Source organism: Papaver somniferum, chromosome 1, assembly GCF_003573695.1.
Source record: "Papaver somniferum cultivar HN1 chromosome 1, ASM357369v1, whole genome shotgun sequence".
Lineage (NCBI taxonomy): Eukaryota > Viridiplantae > Streptophyta > Magnoliopsida > Ranunculales > Papaveraceae > Papaver > Papaver somniferum.
The window spans coordinates 11,954,654-11,979,645 of NC_039358.1; the positions used below are offsets into that span (position 1 = coordinate 11,954,654).

The window sequence follows — 24,992 nt, forward strand, 5'->3', positions numbered from 1 at the left end:
AAAAAAAAAAAAAAAAAGAGAAAAAATTATATAAAAGGTACTACCGGAGTACTATCCACTTTTTGAGTTAGTTTGTACTTTGATATGAGTACAAACCCTTACACGGCCACCTGCACTATCTGAAGCTTCCAGGCCTAAATGATCAGCTGCTGCTAATAACTCTAGGATGGGTTTCTAAGAGCGTCCACAGTGGTGCGAGTATAATCAAAGAGACTAAAAAAAAAGACCAAATTTGGGTTTAGTTCGTCATGTGGCGTAGTGGGAAAAGAGTATATTTGGTCGCGCGTTGATAAACATTACGCCTGGGATCAGGCGTTGGTAAAGATAACGTCCGAGTGGGGTGTTGGTAAAGATAACGCGCGAGTGGGGCGTTGGTATAGTATACGCTTCAGAAACAAAAAATAAAAAAAAATGGGGCGGAGGTATAAAGCCCGCCCCATGCAAGTTTCATAAATTGTGAAAGTGGGGCGTTAAGTATATGACCGCCCCATTTCGCGCGTTATCTTTACCAACGTCCCATCGGGCGTACATTATATCAACGCCCCGTTTCAGGCGTACATTATATCAACGCCCCTTGTGTAGCGGACATTATATCAACGCCCGATGAATGGCGGAGATTATATCAACGCCCGATGTGTAGCTGAGATTATATCAACGCCCGACTATAATTGGATTTGGTCTTGATCGCAGACCAAATTTGATCTGGATTTTACTCTTTGATCAAATTTTGATCGATAGTCTGTCCCACTACGCCAGCCTACTCGACTGAAAATTTGGATTTACTTGTCCATTGCAGTTGCTCTAAGAACAGAAATGGAGGAATGATGATTTAGGATTTGACTAAAGCAGTTGATTCATTTTATTTATTTTTTAAAGCAGCGTTAGATTCATGGATACTTTTAACAGGAAGTTCGAGAATATAAAGTGGAACCATTTTGCTTTGGGGTGCACCACCTCTCATCATTGGATTGGTACATTCCCAAATAAATTAGGACCCCTGTTAGCAGCCATGGCATTTTTATGTCCACCTTTTAATGAAAGTTTTAAATTGTGCATTCTTGAAGACCAAAGTCTAAAGCCGCCCCAAGTGGAGTTTATATATATATATATATATATTCTCATCTCCGACAGCTACCACTACTGAAGTTTGTATTTACATATTAAAAATTAGCTACATGTTGCAATATTCTCCTTTCTCAGTACTCACTGCACTGCTCCCTGGTCTATACTTTCCGCCTAATGTAGTTCCTTCTTGATACCCCACCCCTTTCTTCCTGGAGCTTTATTCTCCAGGATTTCGTACTAACCATTTCTGTGTTTCGAACAAAAACAATCCATCTTTTTCTGGAAAACAATCCAAGTAAGAAAAAAAGAATTACTTGATTGATACGTGTCATCAGATAGATCTGAAGGGGGGGATCTCTGGAGTATTCAAGCTGTCAAGTATTTGATAAAGATTATGACAACAACCAGAATAATAACTTCAACAGTTCTATTCTTCTTCATTCTATTCGTTGGTTCATCCATTTATTATCTCCAAATCGACATAGTAAGTTACTTCTCTTTCTCTTATTTCTGCCACCTTTGTTGATTCCTCTTCTGTTTAGTTCTTCTTCAGTCATGTTTATCTGTACATTACTGAGACTCCTCTGGGGATCAAACAAAGTATACCATCTAAAATCATCCTCGGGGATAACTACTATGATGGCTAAGTTCTTCATTGATTTTAACTTGTCGACAATGTAGGACCCCCAGATCATGTAGCAACAATATATTAGTAATTGATAATTTGGTTCCAATAGTCCGAGCTCCAAAGCTGTCGAGCACTGTTGCGTCCCCTCCAAACCCTATACTGTTGAGTAAGTTCTAGGACGTCAGAAGCGACCGCTACAGTGCTTCTCTACATTTGACCGGATTTTCGTTATCCCATCAAACATTGCTCATAGTGAGTATCCGACTAATAGAGAAACATTCCGGATAAGTAAACTTTTTAGTTCGTCTTTGATTGATCTAGAGGGTAGAAATCATATAATTTTGGGTTCATTTTTGTTTTTGTTTTTCTTTAAAAGGTCATTCCTGTACTTGCTAGATGCAGAGTGAGACGTTCGATTCCAATGCCACACCGGTTGCTCTTAGGAATTTTCTTAATTATTTTTTACCATATTATTACACAAAATTGGTCGATTAATCTAGTAACGACAATTTCCGGGTGAAAAAACATGCAAAACTTAATACTGTTTAAATCGACGAGAATGTAACAATAGTCAGGATGTAAACAGTTTCATCCTACCCATTCTCAATTTGTTTTTACATCAGGATGCATCCAGTTTCACCCTCACTATTTTTTAAGTTTAAGCCAGGATAAATCCAGATTTATTCACGTTATTCTTTTGATGTCCATTTCACTCATGCTAATTTTTACTCGTCCATTAAAACCATGTTTTAAAAATATTTGGACAATTAAACCAATTTCTCTTATTATTAAGCTCTGGTTAGACATATAAACGTTGGCAAAAGATAAGCTCAATAATCTAAGCTAAGACCAGTTTGGAGTCTTTGGACTTTTTAGTCTATGATTTCTTGAATTTCTTTAAACTAATTATACAATGGTACTAAAAAAGTAGATAACGTCGTATTTTCTAAGATAATATTGGAAGATACTGATGTTACCATAATATATAGTGTTAAAATCATTCAGCGATGGTATCAGTAATTTAAATTCGGAGCCCATCATAGGAGATTCATAAGCTGGAAAGCTTTTGAAAATATTTGTAAAAAGGATAGTGCCGTGAATTTTCCATTTTATTGTTAAAATAGGCCATGTTATGGGTTGACTTAGTATTATCAATGCAAAATATTCATGCACCAGGAAAAAACAAAATAATTTGCACGACATAGATAACATTATTTATTTCGGAAAACCCAAAACAGTTTTCGGCAGAAATTCATAAGTTAGAGCATCCACAGTGGGCGAGTATAACCAAATTTATGGGATGAGATCCTAACACAGTGGGACGGAGTAAAGATCAAATTTGGACCAAAGATCAAATTCCAGACCAAATATGGTCGCGACCAAATCCCAAATTCTAATATAGTCGGGCGTAAATTTAAAGTACGCTTGATGCTGGGCGTAAATTTAAAGTACGCTTGTTAACGGGCGGAGATTTAAATTACGCCCGATGAAATTTTAATTAAATAAAAAAAAAAAAGGAATGAGGCGGACTTTTAAAGTCCGCCTGCTAAAATTTGCAAAGAATGGGGCGGACTTTTAAAGTCCGCCCGATGGAATTTTAATGAGGCGGACTTTTAAAGTCCGCCTGTTAAAATTTACAAAGGATGGGGCGGACTTTTAAAGTCCGCCTGATGGAATTTTAATGGGGCGGACTTTTAAAGTCCGCCTGACGAAATTTTAATCATGTACTGTTGCGTCACACCACGGACTAAACCCAAATTTTGGTCTTTTTTTTGGTCTTTGATCTTTGATTTTGATCGCACCACTGCAGTTGCTCTTAGGAGACTTCTGATAATGCAATAGGAATAGTGACCGTGGTTATTTCATTTTTCTTAAAAGTAGTAGATATGTTATAGGTTGATCTAGTGTTATCGGTGCAAAATATTCATGGATCCAGGAAAATAATCCAAAATTTTCTTGCATCCATGCATAGAGTTCATCAATTTAAATATTAAAAATACAAGCACAGGTCCCATCAAAAATGGATGAAGATGACTTATTTGGCTTCTGAAAGAAACATATTATAGTCTAGAAATTTAAAGCCAACGAGCTATTAGTTTTTGACATTGAAAGTAACAAATACTTTACATTATTGGTTTCGTTTTTATTTTATTTTATATTTTGTAAATAATGTAGAATTATTTAAAGAGTTTCACACCCTATTGGGGCTGGCTCTGCCTGCGATAAGAAAATTGTTTGATATGGAGGACTAGGACTGGAGCCAAATTTCTTTTGTACAAAAAATGGCTTGTAACTTGAGCCAAATATGCATTATATTTTCAGTAAAAATGGTAAAATGTCACTTCATTGATATTAAAAATGGTTGTTAATATCATTTGAGAAGATACCATGTTTTTGGTATTACTCCTTGTAAAAATATCTGAGCAAGGCTGGTTTATATATTAACTCTTGCAGTCTATGCTCACAAGTAGTTTCAGCACTAAGGAAGGAGGAGTAACCTCTAAAAACACAGAGAGAATAGAAACCCCGCAAGTTAACTGCACATTTGGAGACCTGACTCTAACCTGTCCCTTAAGTAATTCAGAGACACAAATCTCGCCGACTAACAAAACATCAACCGAAGTATGCCCTGAATATTTTCGCTGGATACATGAAGATCTATCGCCATGGAGAAAGACTGGGATCTCGAACGACATGATAATGCGTGCAAGGAGAACAGCACACTTCAGATTAGTGATTGTTGATGGTAAAGCGTATCTGGAGACTTATGGGAAGGCTTATCAATCAAGAGATACATTGAATCTATGGGGAATATTACAACTTATGAGGAGGTACCCTGGCAGGTTTCCGGATTTAGATTTGTTGTTCGACTGCAACGACCCTCCAGTTATCAAATCTAGTTTATATATGCAACCCAAAGCCACTGTTCCGCCGCCAGCACTATTTGGTTATTGCTCAGACGACTCGCATTTGGATATCGTCTTTCCTGACTGGTCTTTCTGGGGTTGGTAATTGTTCTTTATCTTTTCTGTCTGGTCTATATATTATTCTAGTGATGCTCAGTTTCAAAGCAATGCTCACCTAACCAAATGGTTCAAACCAAAACTAGCATAAAAGGTTGTGATACTGAAGCATATATATATATGTAGTCATGGCCTCAAGATATCCAACAAATTTTCACAAAGCCGAAAACATATGCAGTTGCTTGGTAAATCATAATTCTTTGTAAAATTTTATGGTTATTTACAATAAACCAAAGAATGAGGAAAACCACTAAGGATATTGCAGTTCAAAATCATGGGACATTTGGCAGCTGCGATTTTTTCCTGCATACCAAGAAGACCGATAAGCCGTAAAAATATTTTGCTGGAACGTAGTGACATCTCTAGGTAAAAATATTTTGCTGGAACGTAGTGACATCTCTAGGTCTTTAAGACTATGGTTGAAATTGGACATATTATTTTGTTAAGTAGAGGAACTTTAAAATAAAAGGTGGTATTCTTGTAGAATGAGCATACTATAATATTTGTTTTAGTGGTTAATGTGTCAGATGTCAAGCTTAAAGATAAGTTGGCATGTAAATTTTCGAGTTTTTATAGAAATGCAGGCATAAGTCATGGATATTAGGTACAGAAATTGCCATAACATCATCTGTTATCGTTATCATGAGATAGAAAAATAGTGTAACATTATTTCTTTACAGGCCTGAAATCAATATAAAACCATGGAATACACTATTAGAGGAGATGAAAGCGGAAAACAGGAAGACAAAATGGACAGAAAGGGAACCTTATGCCTATTGGAAAGGAAACCCTGATGTAGGTAAAACCAGAAAGGACCTCCTTAAATGCAATGTATCAGATGAACAAGATTGGGGTGCTCGACTTTACGAACAGGTAGTAACTACGTACACAACAACATTGCACCAGCAACTAATTATTTGTATAAAATAACACCATAAATGTACAATATTGTGTTAGCAGCTAACCATGAATTGCATCTTCAGGATTGGGGTCGTGAGTCTCAAAATGGATTCCAGCAGTCCAATTTAGCGAATCAGTGCACTCACAGGTTATACAAAATATATCAAAAGCTTCTGTTCCACTTCACTTGTTTGGTATTATGGAACTAACTAAGGTTTCTCACTTTCTTGCTAATGTTGTTATCAGATACAAGGTCTATATTGAAGGATGGGCTTGGTCTGTCAGCCAAAAGTACATTTTAGCTTGTGATTCTCTTACATTGCTTGTTAAGCCCCGGTTCTATGATTTCTTCACGAGAGGGTTAAAGCCTTTGAAACACTATTGGCCTATTAAGAACAATGACAAATGCAGATCGATCAAGTTCGCTGTTGATTGGGGAAACACACACGAACAGAAGGTGATCGTCTTTCTGATCTTACTTTATCTGAATTTACAAGAATCTTGCATGGAGTTACACAAAAGCCTTCTACATGCGAACAAAAGAAAATTATTATGCAAATATTTTTATTTTTTTGAAACATGATTATGCAATTAATATATCCCATTAACCATTTTTGAAACATGATTATGCAATAAATATATCCCTATAAGCATACAAGAATAGTTCAATGCAAGCAATAAAACTTCAACTAATACCCATTTCTATATGCAGTATATGGTGGACTCATCGTCATACCATCCATAGCTAACTAACCTTTGTAATAATTATTACTGTAACAGGTTCAAGACATTGGGAAGGCTTCCAGTGACTTCATCCAGGAAAATCTAAAGATGGAATATATTTATGATTATATGTTTCATCTCTTAAACGAATATGCTAAGTTATTGACATATAAACCAACAATACCTCCAAATGCCGTAGAGTTTTGTTCTGCGACCATGGCTTGTCCACACGCAGATGGAGTTGAGAAAAGCTACATGATGGACACCATCGTAAGGCAACCTAGTGATAGTGGGCCATGCACCATGCCTCCTCCATTTGAGCCTCCATCTTTTCACGCTCTACTTAAAGAAAAGGAACAATCTATTAAAACTGTGGAGACATGGGAGAATGAATTTTGGAATAACCAACCTAGGTAAATTTTTGAAGTTTTTATAATTTTATTAATTGTAGGTTCAAAATATGATTTCTTTTATTTTCATTGAAACAGTATCAGATGAAATTTCTGTAATTTTTTGATGGGAATATAATGTAATTAAGATGAAAAAAGTACTATACGAAGCGTGTATGATGAAAACCTACGTTCTCTTGTCGCATCTCCCACTGGCAATCTAATATTTTTGTGGAACCTTAGGTTTCATGACTACTGGGCTTCAAATTATGACGCAATACGGAAGGGTGTATGATGAATTACGACAGTAACGTAGAAAGATTGTAGAGAAATATCCATTTTAGTTGATTAATCATATGAGAAACTACATTTCACTTGTTTCCTATTTATAAAAAATAATAAAACTTATTATTAGAGCACTGCTCGGTCAAACTCGTAAGCGTTGCTATCTCAAGCTTGTTTGTCAGATAATTGATCAAAACTATATACTTGATTTGTAGTCTAATTATAGCTATGTCTCGGATTATGATGAGTTGTATAGTTGAGCTTTAGACTTCATGGCGTTCACCAGTTGTAGACGAAGATCTACTGAGGAGCTTGGAGGAACTTCATCAACAAAAGGTATGTGGAGATTAAAACTTATCTATCACTCAGAAGTCTATTCTATTCTATCTTCTAAAGAGACTAAGTCATATAGCAATATAGACTTTTACATTATACACATTTGATATTTAGAGCCGACCTTAACTCGCTTATCTTTTTCTCCAAATATGTGTTGGAACCTTTTTGCTTTAGCTATGTTCGTCATATTCTTGACGAGTTTAGTTGGAAAAAATTTATTGTTGGAAACTAAGTATAATATCAAAAGATGATCATGTGAAAATTACCTTGAACATCTTATATGATTTGTGTGAGGCAGTCATTTGATGTTAGCTCGTGAAGTTTCGTAATGATCATTCGATCACTTGAAAAATACTTGAAGCTAATGGTTTGTGTGAGACAACCATCGTCGTCTTCAAATGATGTTTCAATGATTGAAATGAGAGTTTAGAATGATTAACCATGTCTGGATACAACACGATATGCATACCTAGTATGCGAACTGGTTTATAATGATTCAGGTCCGGGTACCTTGTTTGCGTACCTAGTATGCGAACGGTTCTACCTGAGTTGAGTCTGTAACGGTTGTTCGCGAACCGGGTTTGCGAACTTCTTGACTAGGCCAAGGTCCGGAGATGCTATTCTCGTAACTGGTTGGCAAACACAGAGGTGAAGTTCTAGATTGGTCATGTATGATTCTCATACTCATGAACTAAAACATTTATGATTTAGTGAATGCAATATTTGCAAACGGTGACTTAATGTTCATGAATTGATTCATGTATAAGTACTTTGTACGATTACGAATCAAACCGATTTCGATTCAATTTGTTCATATATTTTTCTATGAGATTGTGAAAATTTTAACAAGTTTATTTGAAATATAATTATATTCATTTGATTATATTTCATGATTTGATGATCTTAATTGATGTCAGGCCTGAGATCGTCCCTTCTAGGTTCGAGAGTATAGGTGAGAAAGGTGTTATGTTATCAAGGGAGCGAGAGTCGAAATCAGGTTCACGGACTTGCCTCTGTAGACTTTCTAATTGTGAGAGATAGAGATATAACTCTGAATATTATTCCTTGATTGAGATTCATTAAGTTGAACTCTCGGAATTATGTTTAGGTTTAGTTCATACAGGTTTCCTAAGAAAAAGGTGGTGGTGTATTTTGGAACCCCTGCATTTTCATGTTTTGATTTTTCGATTATAATCCGTGCCCTAGTTTTTTTATCGCCTTTGGTTTTGTTTTACAGAGTAGTTCCTAAACTATAAAGAAGAAATTGATTTAGAAAAGATGTGGATATTCTCACACGTGAATGGTCATGGATAAAGAAGTAATTTTAAGTTTTCAAAATGATTTTGGACTATATGATAACTTGTTTTTTCCGAGTGGACTATAAGATAAGTACGACTGGGTTTTTTTGGACCATCCAACAATTTTCGCCCACCAAAACCTACTCAGTCGGGTCGGCCCCACTTCCCAAACTGACCCGCCTACCCCTTAAACCACACAAACACTACTAGGGATTGATCCCCGACGTCTCTCCCACAAAGAGAGGATAGGTACCACTTTTATACATGCGTGGACCTGGATGAACCTAATTAGATGAAAATGTTACATCAATGTACAACTAAAACCAGATGAGATGATGCGTATGCATATGAAATATCATTCAAATATCAAAAGGAAAAAACCAAGCACGTATATTGCCTAATCTCTCAGATTTACCCTCAAATTCGATTACTGATTATATTTCACATTTACCATCCACTCTCTCCTTTCTCTCACCTTTCTTCTTCTCCAGCAAAACACCTCTTCCAACTCTCTCTCTGCTCAGAGCTAGTCTGTTTTGGGTTAGATCTGAGCACATTTCTTCATTTTCTTGCTTTCTAGGTTAGTTAGTAAGTTTAATTTAGTTGTTATCATGTTTTTTAGTTATATACACCATTATGGTGGTTTTATCTCCTTTTTGAAGGTTTATCTACGCTTTAATGGCGGTTCTTGGTTATTAATGTGGGTTAGGGATGTTCTCCAACGACGAAACCTTCATCTATGTTGTCTCCGGCGACGAAAACTAGTCAGTCGGGTCGGCCCCACTGCCTAAACCAACCCGCTTACCCCTTAATCTACACTACTAGCGATTGACCCCCTACGTCTCTCCACAAAGAGATGATAGATACCACTGTTGTACATGTTAACTTTACGTTGGACATGTCGGATATCGAATATTTTCCGCTAATTTCTGTTAACTTATCCAACTCTAACTTGGCTTCCCCAATTTCGATCAACAACCATGTCTTCTACTGGATTCACAATCTGAGCGATACCCGTATCTTCAAAATCTCAAATTACAGCAAAAGGAACACATGCAGAACATTATATGTAGTGACTTGGGAAAAGAAAACACACGTGATTAACAAAATTCTTCAATCAGAGGATTAAACCTCAAATTGGTGGGGCTTTATAAAATTAACCAATTAGTTGGTCGATTGATTAAGGGTTTGAAATTTGAATTGATTACGATTGAATAAGAAAATCAGAACAAACAATTGCAATAACAAAGGCTTTGAACAATTAAACAGAACCCGAAATGGAACAATTAAACATCGATTGATTCATTACAGCAATACAAAATATAATACAAACACTCATTTTCTAATACTAGAGAAGAGATGAGAGTATAAGAAGATCCAGAAGAAGAAGATTTAGAAGGAGAATATACAAATTGTGAGACTGGAGCAATACGTTACTTTCCTATCGTACTTCTTAGTTTGTGTTGATGGGTATGAAGTTATGTGAATGGGCTAAAGGTATAACGAAACATTGGGTTTATACGTTAACGATATATCAGATATTAACCTAATGGAAACTCCCTCAACCAGTACCGTTGCGTTACGAAAAAAATATCCGATATGTTATCGGATTCGGATATCCGACTACCAATATGTCGGATGTTAACCTAATGGTTTCCGGATATTCGGATACGGCTAGCGGATATCCATTGACATGCCTATGTGGCAACAAAGAATATATGTACCATTCCTAACTATTATATCCAATAAATCTTATTTACAAGATAAGAATATTATGCTATTTATAAGGGATGTATATCTTCACAAGTGTAGCTGCTATAGGATATGATATGTTGAACAGGTTACAAGTACATCTATCATGAGAAAGATATACGATATATTTCATTAAAGATTGAAGTTTGGTGTGTACTTAATGTATGTTTAATATTTGCTTGAACTTTGTCTATCAAATACAAACACCTGATCTTGATTTCAAGCATCCTACCTATTTAATTGGGAGGTTTTCCCAAAGTGGTGGTAATTTGTATCTTTTTGACTTCAACTTTTTTGTCAAGAAAAGCAAAAAAAAAAACATATTAATGAAAAACAGAAATATTGGGCCAATAAAAAAATACTGTAAAATAAGAAAATTTTAGTTTTACTGATATATTTTGAAATTTATGTAGTATTTTGGTGGCACTATTTATACAAAAAAAATAATTCTACCGGCCTTGGGCAGCTATATGGACGTTATTTTTGCAATGGTATCATGGACCTCCTTGAAGTTAATAAGAACAAATATTTTTCCACTGCTCAAGTAGACACTGCAGGGTTTGATTTTACCATACCATAAATCCTTTTGGGATTAATCAATTTGGTGGATAATATGTTATCAGGAATAGTAAAGTGTTCATCTGATAGATGGGAAAAGCCTTTAAGCTTGAACAACTGCTAGACTACACAGATCAACCTGCTTTATTCAATTGTTTACCTTTCTATTTTTCAACTATCTTATCAAGCGGATCATTAAAAGAATTATTTAGACCTACATATATAAATACAGGGGTACCTAAATATTTCTCATAAAGGTAATCTATTTGACATTAAGTGATTTTGTTAGAGCATTGCTCGGTCGAACTCACAAGTGTTGTTATACCAAGCTTGTTGTCAAATTTAGTTGATCAAAACTATATCTTGATTTCTAATTTACAATTAATCAAGTCTCGGATTAGGATAAAAGTGTGTAGTTGAGAATCAGATATCACTGAGTTTTACCATTTAAATGCGAAAATCAATCAAAGCTTTTAAAGAACTTCTTCTACAAAAGGTAAGTGAATACTGAACCACCTATTTCTCAAGTTACATTCATCCTTCTATCTATGAGAAGTTTTTGCAGGACTAATTAGACTATTGCAAGCATATCAAAAATTTCGAGTCGAGTTTATCTTGGTAATTCGTTCTCTAAATATATATGACTAAGCTTAATGAACATTTGTTCATACTAAATGAATTTCGGTTAAGAACAATTTATTGTTCATAATCTAAATCGTGATTCAAGATTATCATTCAAAAATAGTCTGGAAAAGTGATATATGTCATTGATGTTATTTGGGAATGTTTCGAATTGATTTAGAGAGAAATATAGAACTACTAAAAATATGGATATATGAAAGTATACATACAAATTCTCATTTAACCTAGGTTTTTCCTAAAACCATTATAGGTTAACGGCTTAAAGACTTCATTGGGATTCAGAAGCCAGACCCAGCCATTTTCTCCGTATTTGCGTGTTCTGATCCTACTTTGTTCTATCGTATTGAGTACTATCTTCTCTAAGATTTGCTCGAGATTTATCTCCGATAGGTAATATACAAAAAGTAATCACAAATCTCTTCATCTCATTCTTTGTGATTCCATAATAACTTGTTCTACTACCATATAGTTAAGTTATTCTGAGGTGATTGATATTTCTAGGATGCTCTTCGGGAATATAAAACCTGATTATAAATTGGTTTATGTTCACCTTGATTTATCAAAATACGGAACAAAAACTTCGTAGGTATTTCTGTGGGAGACAGATTTATCTATTCACATAGACTTTTCTGTGTGGGACAAATTTGTTTATCAAGTCTTCGACTTTGAGTCGTAGCAACTCTTAGTTGTGGGTGAGATCGGCTAAGGGAATCAAGTGCGTAGAGTCCTGCTGGGATTCAGAGGTTTAAGGAACACGACTGTACCTTAATCAGTGTGAGATTGGTTAGGGCTCAACTACATTCCAGTTCGAAGTTAACTTGTAGTAGGCTAGAATACAGCATGAAAAAGAGCATGCTATATGCAGTACGTATTGGTTATGTAATGTAGGATATGATAAATAACAAACATTGTAACACATATCAATATGTACCGTGTCTATGAATGAATATGTTCTATATATTTTGAGACACATGATCATATCAAAATAAAAGCCTGCTAATGAACTGCCGCTATATCAAAATAAAAACAAAATTACTACAAGATCTGCCTGATGAACAAACATATCTCAAAAAATACAAAAATCATATTACAAGAAGTAACAGAGCAGCAGCAAAGAAAGATGATTGTAGTGAGTACCTTTCGAATCTGAGATAAACCTAATTGAAAGACACACAAATCACAAAACAATTGCTTAAAAACCGAACGGAAACTGAATTGAACAATGTAAATCATCTTAAACTGAAATGATAAAGAAATTTAACAATATACATCATAGACAATCATTTCTGATAGAAATCGGATCAGAATAAACCTAATTATTCATCATGATTTCAAGAAAAAAAAATAGAACAACAGCAGAGAAAGATGATTATAGTAAATACCTTGTTCGAATCTGAGATAAACCTAATTCGAATCTGAGATGAACCTAATTGAAAGACAATACCAGCAGCAGAGAGCGGGAGACACAAAAATGCAGCAGACTCAATCTGGGATGAAGAAAAAAAATGAAAAAAAAAAATGGAAAGAAAAAAGAATTGGAATTGATTTCCTGGTTATATACAATTGCAGAAGGGTACGTTTGGTATATGTAAAATACAGTTTGGTTTCAGTTGCACGTATGCTGGACGAGAGAATAAAAAATCTGGCCCAAAACATGCAAGTAATTGTTTTCTGGTGCTGGACTACACAGTAACCGGTTCTTCCTATAGTGGATTAACCGGTAATTCCTAGAAAATACATTCTTACACCATGTTTGTTTACTCCTGACTCATCTGAGTCGTCTGGATCTGAATCATCTGGATCTGAGTGAAATCACCTGACTCATCTGGATCTAAGTCGATATGTTTGTTTTGAGTCAGATCTGACTCATCTGACTCAGAAATAAGTGAGTCAGTGGTTTGGTCCCATGAGTCAGGGGTATTTTGTTACCTGACTCAAATGAGTCCGAGTCAGGGGTTATGTCTGAGTCAGAGGTCGAGTCAGATCTGACTCAAAATGGAAAACAAACGGTCTGACTGCTGACTCGGTCCGAGTCAGGGGTTGACTCAGATTCAGACGCCGAGTCAGCTGCAAACAAACAAGTTCTTAGTAACGGGTTCGGGTGTAAAGGAAAAACCATCAGGAATATAAAAAGGTACTGTCTAAATATCTCAATCCAACCACCATTGCTGCTTGTTAGATCTTATCAGATCCAAGGGCTGTCAACGGGGCTTTCCTCTTAAAGAAATTTGAAGGGAGTTGATCATGCACCGTTGAACAACATTTAACTGTAACCAAGTCGTGTTGGAACAAGTCTACAGGACATACACAATCAAGCACAAAGGACCTACTGGTGGCCGAGTAACGACCAGTTTCTTGATTTACTTTCAACGTAGCAATAACATTAGTTTGAGAAAATAGTGTGTTGGAGAAGAGAAGAAGTCCAATAACAACCATTTACTTGTACAACACAGACGAAGCAGCAACAACAACTAGACTTTTCTATCTCTCAAACCATGAGCTTTCAGATATTTTTGGGTTTTACGGGTCCTCATGGATTACGTGCTGAAGAGGCATCTTACCAAGGATGCTATTAGCGTAGTCAAAGGCTTTAGCCAAAGTCTCTGGTTTAACACCTGCATTGGACATGTTAGCTAAGCTAAACATATGTTTCGCTGCATATGGCGACAATGGCCCACATTTTCCCGCATAAATGCCCACCTAATAAACACAATAAATGGACAAATATCAGTTCCCAAATATCACTTTGAGGCATACCATTCAATTTAAGACGAGTAAAGATACCCAACCATTGTTTTGTAACAAGTCCAGTCATCAACAAGAGGCTGTTCAGCAGGCCTTGCAGCTTTCATCACACTCGAAGCCTTCTCGGTTGTTCCAAATATAAACTCACCAACGAGATCCATACTGGAATCAAAATAACGTCTTTGTTGCAAGATATTTTGGTATGCCTGCCAAGCTTTAGCTTTCTCTTCAGATCCCTCGGGAGAATTTTGATACTGGCACAATAATTAGAAGAAAACGAATAGTCGTGAGCCCACGAACATAACGTAACAAAGTTACTTATATAGTAATTTGGGGCGAAGAATCAGTCAAGAAACCTTTAGTTCAAAATAAATGAGATCAGCATCACAATTAGCAACAAGATCACCATACGGTTTATGGTCGATTATTAGTGAAGAATTATGTTCACCATCGCCTGGATGTGTTCCAGTACATGATCCTGTAGCCATCGTTCTTCTCACCTGCACAAATTAACCAAGAATACCTCATTAGCTATGAATTGTAAGTGTAACAAAGTTATGAATTTTTTGATTATTTGTGGGAGTTATTGATCCATTTTTAGGTATAGGCCTACCAAAATCTCCCGTACCCCGGTTAATGATCCGTATTTTAGGGTACTAGAACGTCGGACAGGCACATATTGATTCTTATCAACAACAAAAACATTTCAAAAAAAAAGCCTCATTCTAAATGAACCAAAACCAACCAACAAATCACCGAGACCGTTACTGAATTATATGGAGAAAGCAGAAAGAAATTTTGCCCCTTTTTTTCTTCTTTCAGGCTTTTGATCAAATACTTCATGTGCAGTATTTTTTGCTTGGGCAGGTGAGTTTGTTGCGTAGATTAGGCTGCCTTTGGTAGCTCTCTTAACCTGCAATTCCCACACACCATTCAACACCCAGAACAACGACAGCAACAACACGACTTGGCTGTTTTCAGGTGTAAAATGTTGTCTTAATCCATTAAAACTCTTTATAATTCGAGTTTTGAGATAAACCCAAAGTTCAGCATGCTTCTTAGTTTCTAGTGTTGGTTTTTCTGTGGTTTAGCATCAAATCCTGTTCAGACTAAGCTATCGCATGTTTAGACATCAAGTATCTCTGTTTGATGTCGATATATCATAAGGATACATCCTAAAATACTTGGTCTTATGTCAATATTGAGCATAGTGCTCAATTAGAGACAAGTGGCCGGGAATTTCACTTTTGAGATTATGAAGATACACCGAGGATCGATCATAAAGTACGCCATAATTAGTGCATATACACCAAGAATAAATGTGTAGCCTTATTGTTCCATTAATGTTTGTAGGATGATCATTATGAGTAAACTAGTTCCACCAAGTGCTAGGAAATGCCCAAAACATATTCAGAGGGTATAAAAGTTTACATATGATGTGCACCCACAACTGAAACCCATATATAACATTCTTCCAAAGTACGAGACCGTTCTGATTGCACATATACACATAATAAATTTATCACCAAAAACTATTGTAACGCAAATCGGTTATTTTGACATTATTTGCCTATAGGATACCATGATGAATAAAGTTTTGTTTAACTTACATCAGCTTTGTTGAAAACTTTCACCTGTTTGGAAAGACGCTGCAACTCTGGACGCAGATGGACGTTTTCATCAATTGCCCTGGTAGTAGAAAACACCCTAGAGAAAACCCTAAACGCAGAAATCATTTGTGCACTAAAAGATCTGAAAGAAAAAAAAAAAACACAAATCTTAATAAGAACCCTAAATTGTACAGGAAACGACAGGATATTTTACAAATCAAACTCTAACTTGTTCATTCTAACATCAACACAGAGAGAAATTACCTAGAATAGGATCCCGGAGAGGTTAACGATATCAGATCGTCTTCTTCTAGATAGGAAATTATGAAAAGATAGCTCAAATTCGCAAGAGATTTTCTTCAATAATCGAATTTGAAAACCTACCCTGGCTAGTTTGGGCAATGGCATGATCTCAAGGGAACTAGACTAAGCCCAAAAACGACATTTGTTACTCTTATTATGCGGCCCATAATGTTTTTCGGTCCATAATGTTTTTCGGTGTGACACCCGTAATTACAAGGTTTTACAGTCTAACCTCGATTAATGAACATACTGGGACCGCAAAAATTATTCGTTTTATTTATTTAGATAATATTTTTAGTATTTTATTTACATAATTATGATGTTTTCGAATCAAAATTGGTGAATAAGAAGAAAACATTTAAAAATTAACTAATGTCATTACTTTATAGACACATTTATGTGTCTAATATTTCTCAATTATATGTATTGATAGTGCTCGATTTTATATTTATTTTTTTATTTTATGTTTTTGTAGGTATTTTTAGAGAAATAAGCTCATGCGGCAAATTGGCTCGAAAAATGGTGTTTTACATCCCAGGATAAAGTACTAAAGACACCCCAGAAATGCACCGAAGACGTCCCGGAAATGTGTTGGAAACACCCCAGAAAAGGCGTTTAAGGCACCCTCATTTTGGATAAGGGAACCCCCAGGCAACCCAGTGGATGAAGGCACTCGAGTTTTGGATCAGGGAAATTCATCCTCTTCGTTTGAATTTTCAATTTTGGTGGGAAAAATGGTGGCAGAATTAGGGTTGGGCTTTTGGAGGTGTTCGAGTGAGACTTAATGGCTGAAATTGAATGGGTATCTTCCTTTTGGTTAAACAGGCTTGGTAAGGTCTTTGAATTGGATCGAATTTGGCTACAGTGAGCGATTTGGAGCAAAACAGCAAAAACGAGTTTTGGCGGGAAACTGTTCTTTCATCTGCGTAATTCTATGTTGGATTTTTGGAGGAGTTTCAGTGAGACTCAACCACTGGTTTCGATCGGGATGAACGGGATATGTCTAAACAATGTCGTTATGGGTGTTCTATGAGTTTAGTTGGGATGGATAATGTTATGGAGGAAAAACAGGGACGTGTAATATTTCGTAAGAAAAACTCGAGATTCTGCTGAAAGATACGTGGATATATATGCCTTCGACGAGTTGGAATCAGTCTTAAAAGAGATTTCAGCGTGTTTGGAGTTTGCTGGGTACTAGCAGACGCATGAGGGGAGAAGAATTCGCGTGCTGCTACAAAAAAGGGAAAGAAAATATTACCGAGTAAAAGAAAATATTTGTGGAGTTATGGAGAGATTCGATGGGTCTGTTGGGTATAAAAAGGATGCTCGAGAGTCATAGAGTGCGTGTCGAGAGTTTGGGGAGCGAACAAAGGGTTATGGATGGAGAAAAATCGAGTTGCAGAGATGAACCAGTTCTGCTGGTGAAGAAGAACAACGACCCGTCTCAGAAAGTTGTTGGAAACTGTCGCATATAAGCGACAGTTTGCAAAACCTTTCTGGCGACTGCGGAATAGTGCCAACAACACTTATCTGTTATCGTTCATTTTGTGACGCCTTTTGTGGGTCGCAAAATCCTGTTTTACACCATTTTCATTTTTTTCTCTCCATTGTAAACACCATTTGAGCAATAAATAAATATTTTGAGCGTGTTTTTACCATGATGAGATAAACCCAACACCGGGACAACGGAGGAGGGTGAATTTCATACATGGGTAAATCTATTTTATTCTTTTTATAACTTTTGCATTAGTTTAAAATTGAAATATGATTTGAATTAATTGGTTGTTATTTAATTTGAAGATGTATGCTTAGCTTAGGTGTTTTGATACATCATGCTTAGGACTTACAATCAATGTTTTGAGAATCTATCTTGGTAAAATCAGAGTCCATGTTAATTTTATTGAGTTTTAATTGTCAAAGAATATATGAATGAACCTTGTATAGTGAAATCGGCCAAATCCTTAGTACTAGTACCTCTCGCCCATTGTTTATAATTTTTGTATATAATTTTATTAAGTCTAAAATTCCATTTCCTTCACAAGTATGAAACGAATCCCTTACCACTATCACTATAACCACATTTAAAAATCCATCATTACTCACTTACGCTATAGAAATGTGACCGGATGTCGAATATTTTTTGAACTACTTTAATGAGAATGTTATGGTTATGAAATCTCATGTGGATGAAGGAGTTTTAGTAAATTATGAGAATGATCCTGAATTAGGTGATGTAGCTAGTGTCATACCAAATATGTAACCAAAAGAGGCATTTCAAGCAGTAATCATTATAAAATAGTTTTTACTACAATACGAGCAGAAATGACTTCTTATAAGGACAAGTGGCATTTCAGTTTAGGTGTAAGGAAATAAGAATCAACTCTAGATGAGTTTCTTGAGAAGAAATGACTTCTTATAAGAACAATATTTATTAGATGAAGTATTTTGCTTTGTTTGTATGTATCTTTTATATGAAATTTAGTTCATATCCATTTATATTTACATAGGGCCTTTAAGGACCCAAATCTTTTTAGTCATTAATACATTTAGCGAGGTTATTCATTTAGCCCCTTGGTGCAAGTCAGGACCAAAGAAAATTATTCATTTGGAGAGGTTAGACTGTACCTATTTCCCAACCCCCATGTTTCCTATTTCGTATTTGCCTTACCATTTATAAAATCTAACTATCGTTGAGCCAAGAAGGTGTGCACATTTAGGTACGGTTACCCATATCTAAATAAAGTCACTTTTCATTTGTGTGTGACAAGCTAAGTTAGATCTAACCGTTGAAAGATATTATCTTGAGTCTAATCAGGTTTTCATATAACGACGAATATTGAATGCTTTGTTACCAAGGTAACATTAATTGCAAACCCTGATTTGAAGACTATATAAGGGAGAACTCTAGCAACTGGGAAACATAATCCCCACATCTCCCGTGTGATACTAGTTGCGACTAGAATCGATTCTCTTTTAACCTTAGGTTTTTTCCAAAACCCTGTAGGTTAACGACTTGAAGACTTCATTGGGATTGTGAAGCCAGATCCAACTATTTTCTCTATAGTTTGTTGTTACGATCTTGTTGTTTCTATTGTATTGTGTACTATCTTCTTTAATATTAACTCGAGATTTAATCTCTGATAGGCAAGATACAAAGTAGTCACAAACATCTTCGTCTCATCGTTTGTGATTCCACAATATTTTGTTTCGCTACCATACGATTAAGATTATTGTGAGGTGATTGATATTACTAGGATTTTCTTCGGGAACATAAGTCCGATGTATCAATTGGTTCATGTTCACTTTGATTTATCAAAATACGGAACAAAAACCTTAGGTATTTCTGTGGGAGACAGATTTATCTATTCAATAGACTTTTCTGTGTGAGACGGATTGGTTTATCAAGTCTTCGACTTTGGGTCGTAGTAACTCTTAGTTGTGGGCGAGATCAGCTAAGGGAATCAAGTGCGTAGAGTCCTTTTGGGACTCAGGGGCATAAGGAATGCGAATATACCTTGATCAGTGTGAGATTGATTGGAGTTCAACTACATTCCAGACCGAAGTTAGTTTGTAGTAGGCTAGTGTCTGTAGCGGCTTAATACAGTATGGTGTTCAAATCTGGACTAGGTCCCGGGGTTTTTTAGCATTTGCGGTTTCCTCGTTAACAAAATTTCTGGTGTATGTATTATTTCTTTTCCGCATTAGATTTTCTATATAATATAAATATCACAGGTTGTGCATAGTTCAATCAATTGGTAAATCCAACCTTTGGTTGCTGATTGAAATTGATTGACACTTGAAGACTGGTATTTGGTACCGTTCAAGTTGTTTCTCATAATAATCAGGATGCGGATTTCTATTTGTTTGATTTGTTGATTACATTGAGAAACAAAGATATAACTCTTGGATATATTTTCCTTGATTAAGTCTGACTGTCTAGTTGATTCTCTTGGAATTATATTGGAGTTAGTCCATACAGATTTCCTAAAAGAAAAATTGGGTGTGGTTGTTAGACCCCCACCTTTTCAATTGGTATCATAGCAGGAAAACACGTTTAAGACCTCATAAGTATGTGGTTGTAACAATCTGACTCTATGGACAGTTGTGATATCTCTATAAACGCATCACCAATTCAGAAACATTCTGACTTGGTTCAAAGTCTTGTGTCTCCTGAGAAATCTCTCACGTCTTCTCCATTATCTGAAATTGGGATCGACTAGGAAAAACGCCTAGATGAATAGTTGGATGATCTTTCAGAATAATTCAAATGAGGGACAATATGCTCATGAGAAAGCCTCACAATATATTAAGCTTTTCAACCATCTCATATAGAAAAAGAAGTCAACAGCTTGCCTGGATGAATTTCTGAGTCATCTCTGTCTAAAAACAGGAAATTGAGAAAACTCTTTAAGGGATATGATTATGGTTGTAAACTCTTACAATCTCTTCTTAACATACAGTGAAGAAGATGTGCGTTCAAAAAATTATAAATGTGATAATCTTCATCAAAATCTTTGTGTGTTAAAAGAAAGACTTGCAGAAACAGAAGCAAGATATGACTCTCAACAAAAATGATTTAATGATAGAGAAATCGTCTTTCTCTCCAAAGAGAAACAATTGGAGGTTGATCTAACTACTGCTCTTGATATGGTCAAATCACTGGAAGATAATCTAAAAAGATTTAATGTTAGCTCTAAAAAATTATCCATTATGCTGGGAGCATTGTAAAGAACACCGTGATACACGTGATCTAGGCTGTAAAGGAATATACGCTCCAAGTACTAGTAAGATCAATTTTATCTGTGCTAATGAAGATTTCCTAAGTGAAAATTTCACTGATATCCAAAGTGCAAAACTACCTTCAGCAGCTGGTGTTCCTAAGAACAAAGATCGTTAACCATCTAAAACAGCTCATCCGAGAACAGTCAAAAACATTACCTTTAACTGCTATTATTGCAGAAACAAAGGTCACACTGAAAGGAGATGTCGTTTTCGTCTGCGGAATAAAAAACTTCATAACATTCTTGTTTGGATGTCTAAAGAAGTAATCAAACCCAATTCTCATTATGCTGGTGTTAAAAGTCTTGTCTGCAATCAAGAGAAGTGTTGTGATGGGACAATTCTTGGTTGTAAATATGACATAAAATCCATTTACAATTGTAAAGTAAAGAATGTTATATGGACGACTAACTCTTTGGATTACTAAATGAAAAGGAAAAATCATCGATGGAAGAAGAATTCTTCAATCTCATTGCCTCTCGCCGAAGAAAGTATTGAATCTAAAGTGTATGTTCCCGAACACACTGACATCAATAATCGTGTCTCAGAGCTCAAGACCAATATAAGTAGTCTTAACGCAGTATTAAGAAAGCAAGAAAAGCTGATGCGTCAGGTAATTCTTGTTCTTCTCTTGTTAATTCTCCTTAAAAATCTTGTAACTTTTCTGATGTCAATCAAGAAAGAAAAGGGAAAATGTCAATACTCTTGATGAGCTAAATGCTTGTCAATTTGCAACTTGACTACTGACGTTCGAGCATCCTCTTTGAGACCTTGTGAGGATGCTCATAATTCTCAAAAATCTTTTCTTCTTGACAAAGTGGTTTATGTGGTATCGTTTTTCCCCTTAAAAATAAAATGATCATCTTATTGTTGAGCCTTGATCCGGTTAATTATTACTTATGTAATATATTTGATCAATTACTCTTGAGAATAATCATTTGTTGCTCATTTTGAAAACCCTCGTTTTTGTTCCTAATGACAGTTGATTTTTTGTCTATCAACTATTATCTTATGCTCATTTATTTAAGCTAAGATTCTCTTTCAATATGTTTAGAATCTGTTTTTGATATCTATCAAAAACTACTTCTAAATTAGGCTTCATTGTTCTCTTAGTTTTGAACCTAGTTCATAACCATGAGCGTGCGTGCACCTGGCCCATTATTGAACGTGAATGAGCATATCTAGGATTTTCCTATGAATATCTCATATATATATCATGAACTCTTTCTTTGATATATACTCGTTCGGTAACGTCAAAAATTCTCTTGTGAGATTATATAGTGCTTAATGGCTGGATGCAAAAAGGAACACATGTTGATGGCGGCAAAGTTATTGAGTTTCAAAAATTTCCTATCTCCATAACCTGCTTTCATGCAGTTGATCATGAAAAAGATCTATCAGTTCAGATATCATCTCAATTGGTGGGGAATCTTCTTCGAGATTTTGGGGTTGTTCGAGAACAACTTTAAATTGCAACAAAGAATCTTGAATTTCTGAAAATCGAATTGAAAAAAGCAACTGATGAACTTTTTTATGTTTGATCTCCGGGTGCTGATTTTGTCTAAAGACCTTCAGTTCTGTTCTTCTTAGGAGTTATAAAATTATTTTTATCTACCGAAACTTCTTATGAGAATTTATTCTTGTGTTTTAAGAAGGATAACTAGGGTTTGGAATAACAATTATTGTGAGTACACATAGCTATTGCCAACGATTTTCATCGTGCAATATTTTTAGATTTATTTATTTAAATTCTAAAGTTGATTTGGAAGATGATTTTGCAGTATTAATCTTTATTGGTTTTATATATTGCAAATAATGTTATGAGATATGTGTGTTTGCGTCCGTGAACTATAACTGTCCCATATATGTCAAAAGTTAAGTCTACTGTTGTCATTATGCAAATATTAATGGAAGATAGAATGAACTTTTGATAACAAAGATTAAGTGTATGATATCATTATGCAAATATTGACGAAAATATAATGAATCTTTGAATATTCCGTAGTATTGATTTTACCCTGATCCACTTCTATGTGTAAGTACTCTGCGGCTCCGTAGGTTATCTTATGTTAAGCATCTCCGATTAAATTAATCATGGGTTCTCTTGTGGTTAATTTAATTGAGTTTTCTGGATACAAATTCATGTTTCATGTAATTTGTTAATGTCCAAAGAAACCCTTCTTTTATTGTAAAATTAAGGTCGCTCTTGTTGTTCTTTCGGGAGTGACATTATATGTGGGAGAGTTGTTAATTGAACTTGTGCTTAATTGCCAAATATTTATGGAGAGTACGGCTGTGGAATATTGTAGGAGTTTTCCTGTATCTTTATAAACTCCTTGATGAATACACTAAGTTTCGATTATGTGAAATCATCGAAACAAAGTTGATATGTTCTCTTTTAGTTTTAAAGTATCTCTATGAGAATTTCATTATGATCCCACTAGTTTTCGTATATTTGCCAATTTATATTGACAAAAATGGTGAGAATTAATGTGTAGTTCACACTACAAGTACATATGGTTTACAAATCATTATGTAAGGGGGAGTGGTTTTCATTGTGAGATGAAGTATTGACTAAGGGGGAGGATACATATCACCGTAGTATTGTTGTCAAAGTTGTGATACAGTTGGACTTTGATGTTGTGTAATAATACTATGACACAGTATAACAATGATTGAGAGCTACTGTTTTCTCATTGTTATGGCTACGGATCTTCAACAACACTGATGTTCAGTTGAACACGTTCAAAATCACTGGAGTACTTCGAAGTAACGAATATTTCGAGTAATATTGAAGAACCAAGGAAATCAAGCATTTTGATTAGAAGCTACAAAGTTTATTTATTTTGTAATCCATACGTATTGATAGTTTTGTCACTAAAATTGACAAACATGGAGATTTTTAGAGCAATAGTCGTTCGAACTCCCCAGCGTTTTTATCTCAAGCTTGTTTGTCAAGTTTAGTTACCAAAACTATATGCATTGATTTCTAGTCTACTTATAGCTAAGTCTCGGATTGGGATAGAAAGTGTAGTTGAGCTTTAGAATTAACGACATTCATTGATTGAAGACGAAGAACTAGTAAGTGGAGCTTGTGGAACTTCATCAATAAAAGGTATGTGGAGAACTGAACTCATCTATCACTCAAAAGTATATCTACTCTATCTCCTATTTGAGACAAAATTCGTGTAGCTATATATACTTCATTTATACACATTTGATATTTCGAGCTGAGTTTAACTCGCTTACATATTTCTCGAAATATGTGTCAGTATGCTTTCGCTTTAACCAAGTTCGTCTTATATTCTTGACGAAAGTCAAAAGATGATGATGTGAAAATCGTCTGGTAACATCTTACATGATTTGTGTGAGACGGTCATTTTATGTAGACTCGGAATATTTCGTATTGATCATTCGATCACTTGAAAATTGCTTCGAAGTTAATAATTTGTGTGAGACACACAGTTATTCCTGTCTTCTAAGAATATTACAATGATTGAAATGAGAGTTTAGAACAAATTAACCATGATTGGATATAGCACAGTATATTGGTAAGTGCATATTTCACATGTATTTGGTGTCAATTTCATACTGGTATTTGTTGGTTTTCTTCCAAATTATTGTATATTACACTTGTTTTCTCTTATTTGTGTTTTATTAGGTGAATCATCCAAAAGAAGTGAATTGGCACTTAATTGTGCAATAAAAGAAACTAGGTACAAGTGGAGAAGGGCCAAAGACCAAGTGGTCGAACTCGTTCAAGTACAAGATATCTACTTTTCATTTTGTAGAGGACGAGAAAACAAAGACAATAGCGAAATAACAGAGTCATTCTGAGCAATTTCTAAGAAGACTAAAAGGATAAAATGGTCATTTTTAAAGGGAAGTTCTAGAGGCAATTAGGTCTTTTACAATAGGAGCTTCCGAAATTTAAATAATACTAAAGGCACCTGACT

The 24,992-nt window shown here is 35.3% G+C and overlaps 2 protein-coding genes across 8 annotated transcripts; one reads left to right on the forward strand and one right to left on the reverse strand.

Annotated features, from left to right (window-relative positions):
* Positions 1–1,206: 1,206 nt before the first annotated feature.
* LOC113279262 (O-glucosyltransferase rumi homolog) lies at positions 1,207–7,061 on the forward strand. The gene is made up of 7 exons (XM_026527965.1): positions 1,207–1,549; positions 4,148–4,701; positions 5,397–5,589; positions 5,700–5,764; positions 5,863–6,073; positions 6,397–6,752; positions 6,972–7,061. Exons 1-7 carry the CDS (start codon positions 1,460–1,462, stop codon positions 7,021–7,023), a joined length of 1,521 nt encoding a protein of 506 aa, XP_026383750.1. The 5' UTR covers positions 1,207–1,459; the 3' UTR covers positions 7,024–7,061.
* Positions 7,062–13,861: 6,800 nt separating this feature from the next.
* On the reverse strand, positions 13,862–16,368 carry LOC113279274 (vacuolar-processing enzyme-like). 7 transcript variants are annotated; one of them, XM_026527986.1, is made up of 6 exons: positions 16,219–16,368; positions 15,979–16,087; positions 15,147–15,257; positions 14,701–14,844; positions 14,389–14,598; positions 13,862–14,299 (listed from the first exon to the last, which is right to left on the reverse strand). In XM_026527986.1, the coding sequence occupies exons 2-6, from the start codon at positions 16,078–16,080 to the stop codon at positions 14,120–14,122; spliced, it is 747 nt and encodes a 248-aa protein (XP_026383771.1). In that variant the 5' UTR covers positions 16,081–16,087; positions 16,219–16,368; the 3' UTR covers positions 13,862–14,119. The 7 variants fall into 7 exon arrangements, with proteins under 7 accessions (XP_026383771.1, XP_026383762.1, XP_026383765.1 ...); XM_026527977.1 differs by having other exon boundaries at positions 15,955–16,087; XM_026527980.1 differs by having other exon boundaries at positions 15,979–16,096.
* Positions 16,369–24,992: the final 8,624 nt, after the last annotated feature.

Coding starts and splice junctions, on each gene's coding strand:
- LOC113279262 (XM_026527965.1), top strand. CDS start 1,460: ATGACAACAACCAGAATAATAACTTCAACAGTTCTATTCTTCTTCATT. Junction 4,702..5,396: donor GACTGGTCTTTCTGGGGTTG/GTAATTGTTCTT, acceptor ATTTCTTTACAG/GCCTGAAATCAATATAAAAC. Junction 6,074..6,396: donor GAAACACACACGAACAGAAG/GTGATCGTCTTT, acceptor TTACTGTAACAG/GTTCAAGACATTGGGAAGGC.
- LOC113279274 (XM_026527977.1), bottom strand. CDS start 16,080: ATGATTTCTGCGTTTAGGGTTTTCTCTAGGGTGTTTTCTACTACCAGG. Junction 14,599..14,700: donor TCATTTATTTTGAACTAAAG/GTTTCTTGACTG, acceptor TTATTGTGCCAG/TATCAAAATTCTCCCGAGGG. Junction 14,300..14,388: donor GGACTTGTTACAAAACAATG/GTTGGGTATCTT, acceptor TGTGTTTATTAG/GTGGGCATTTATGCGGGAAA.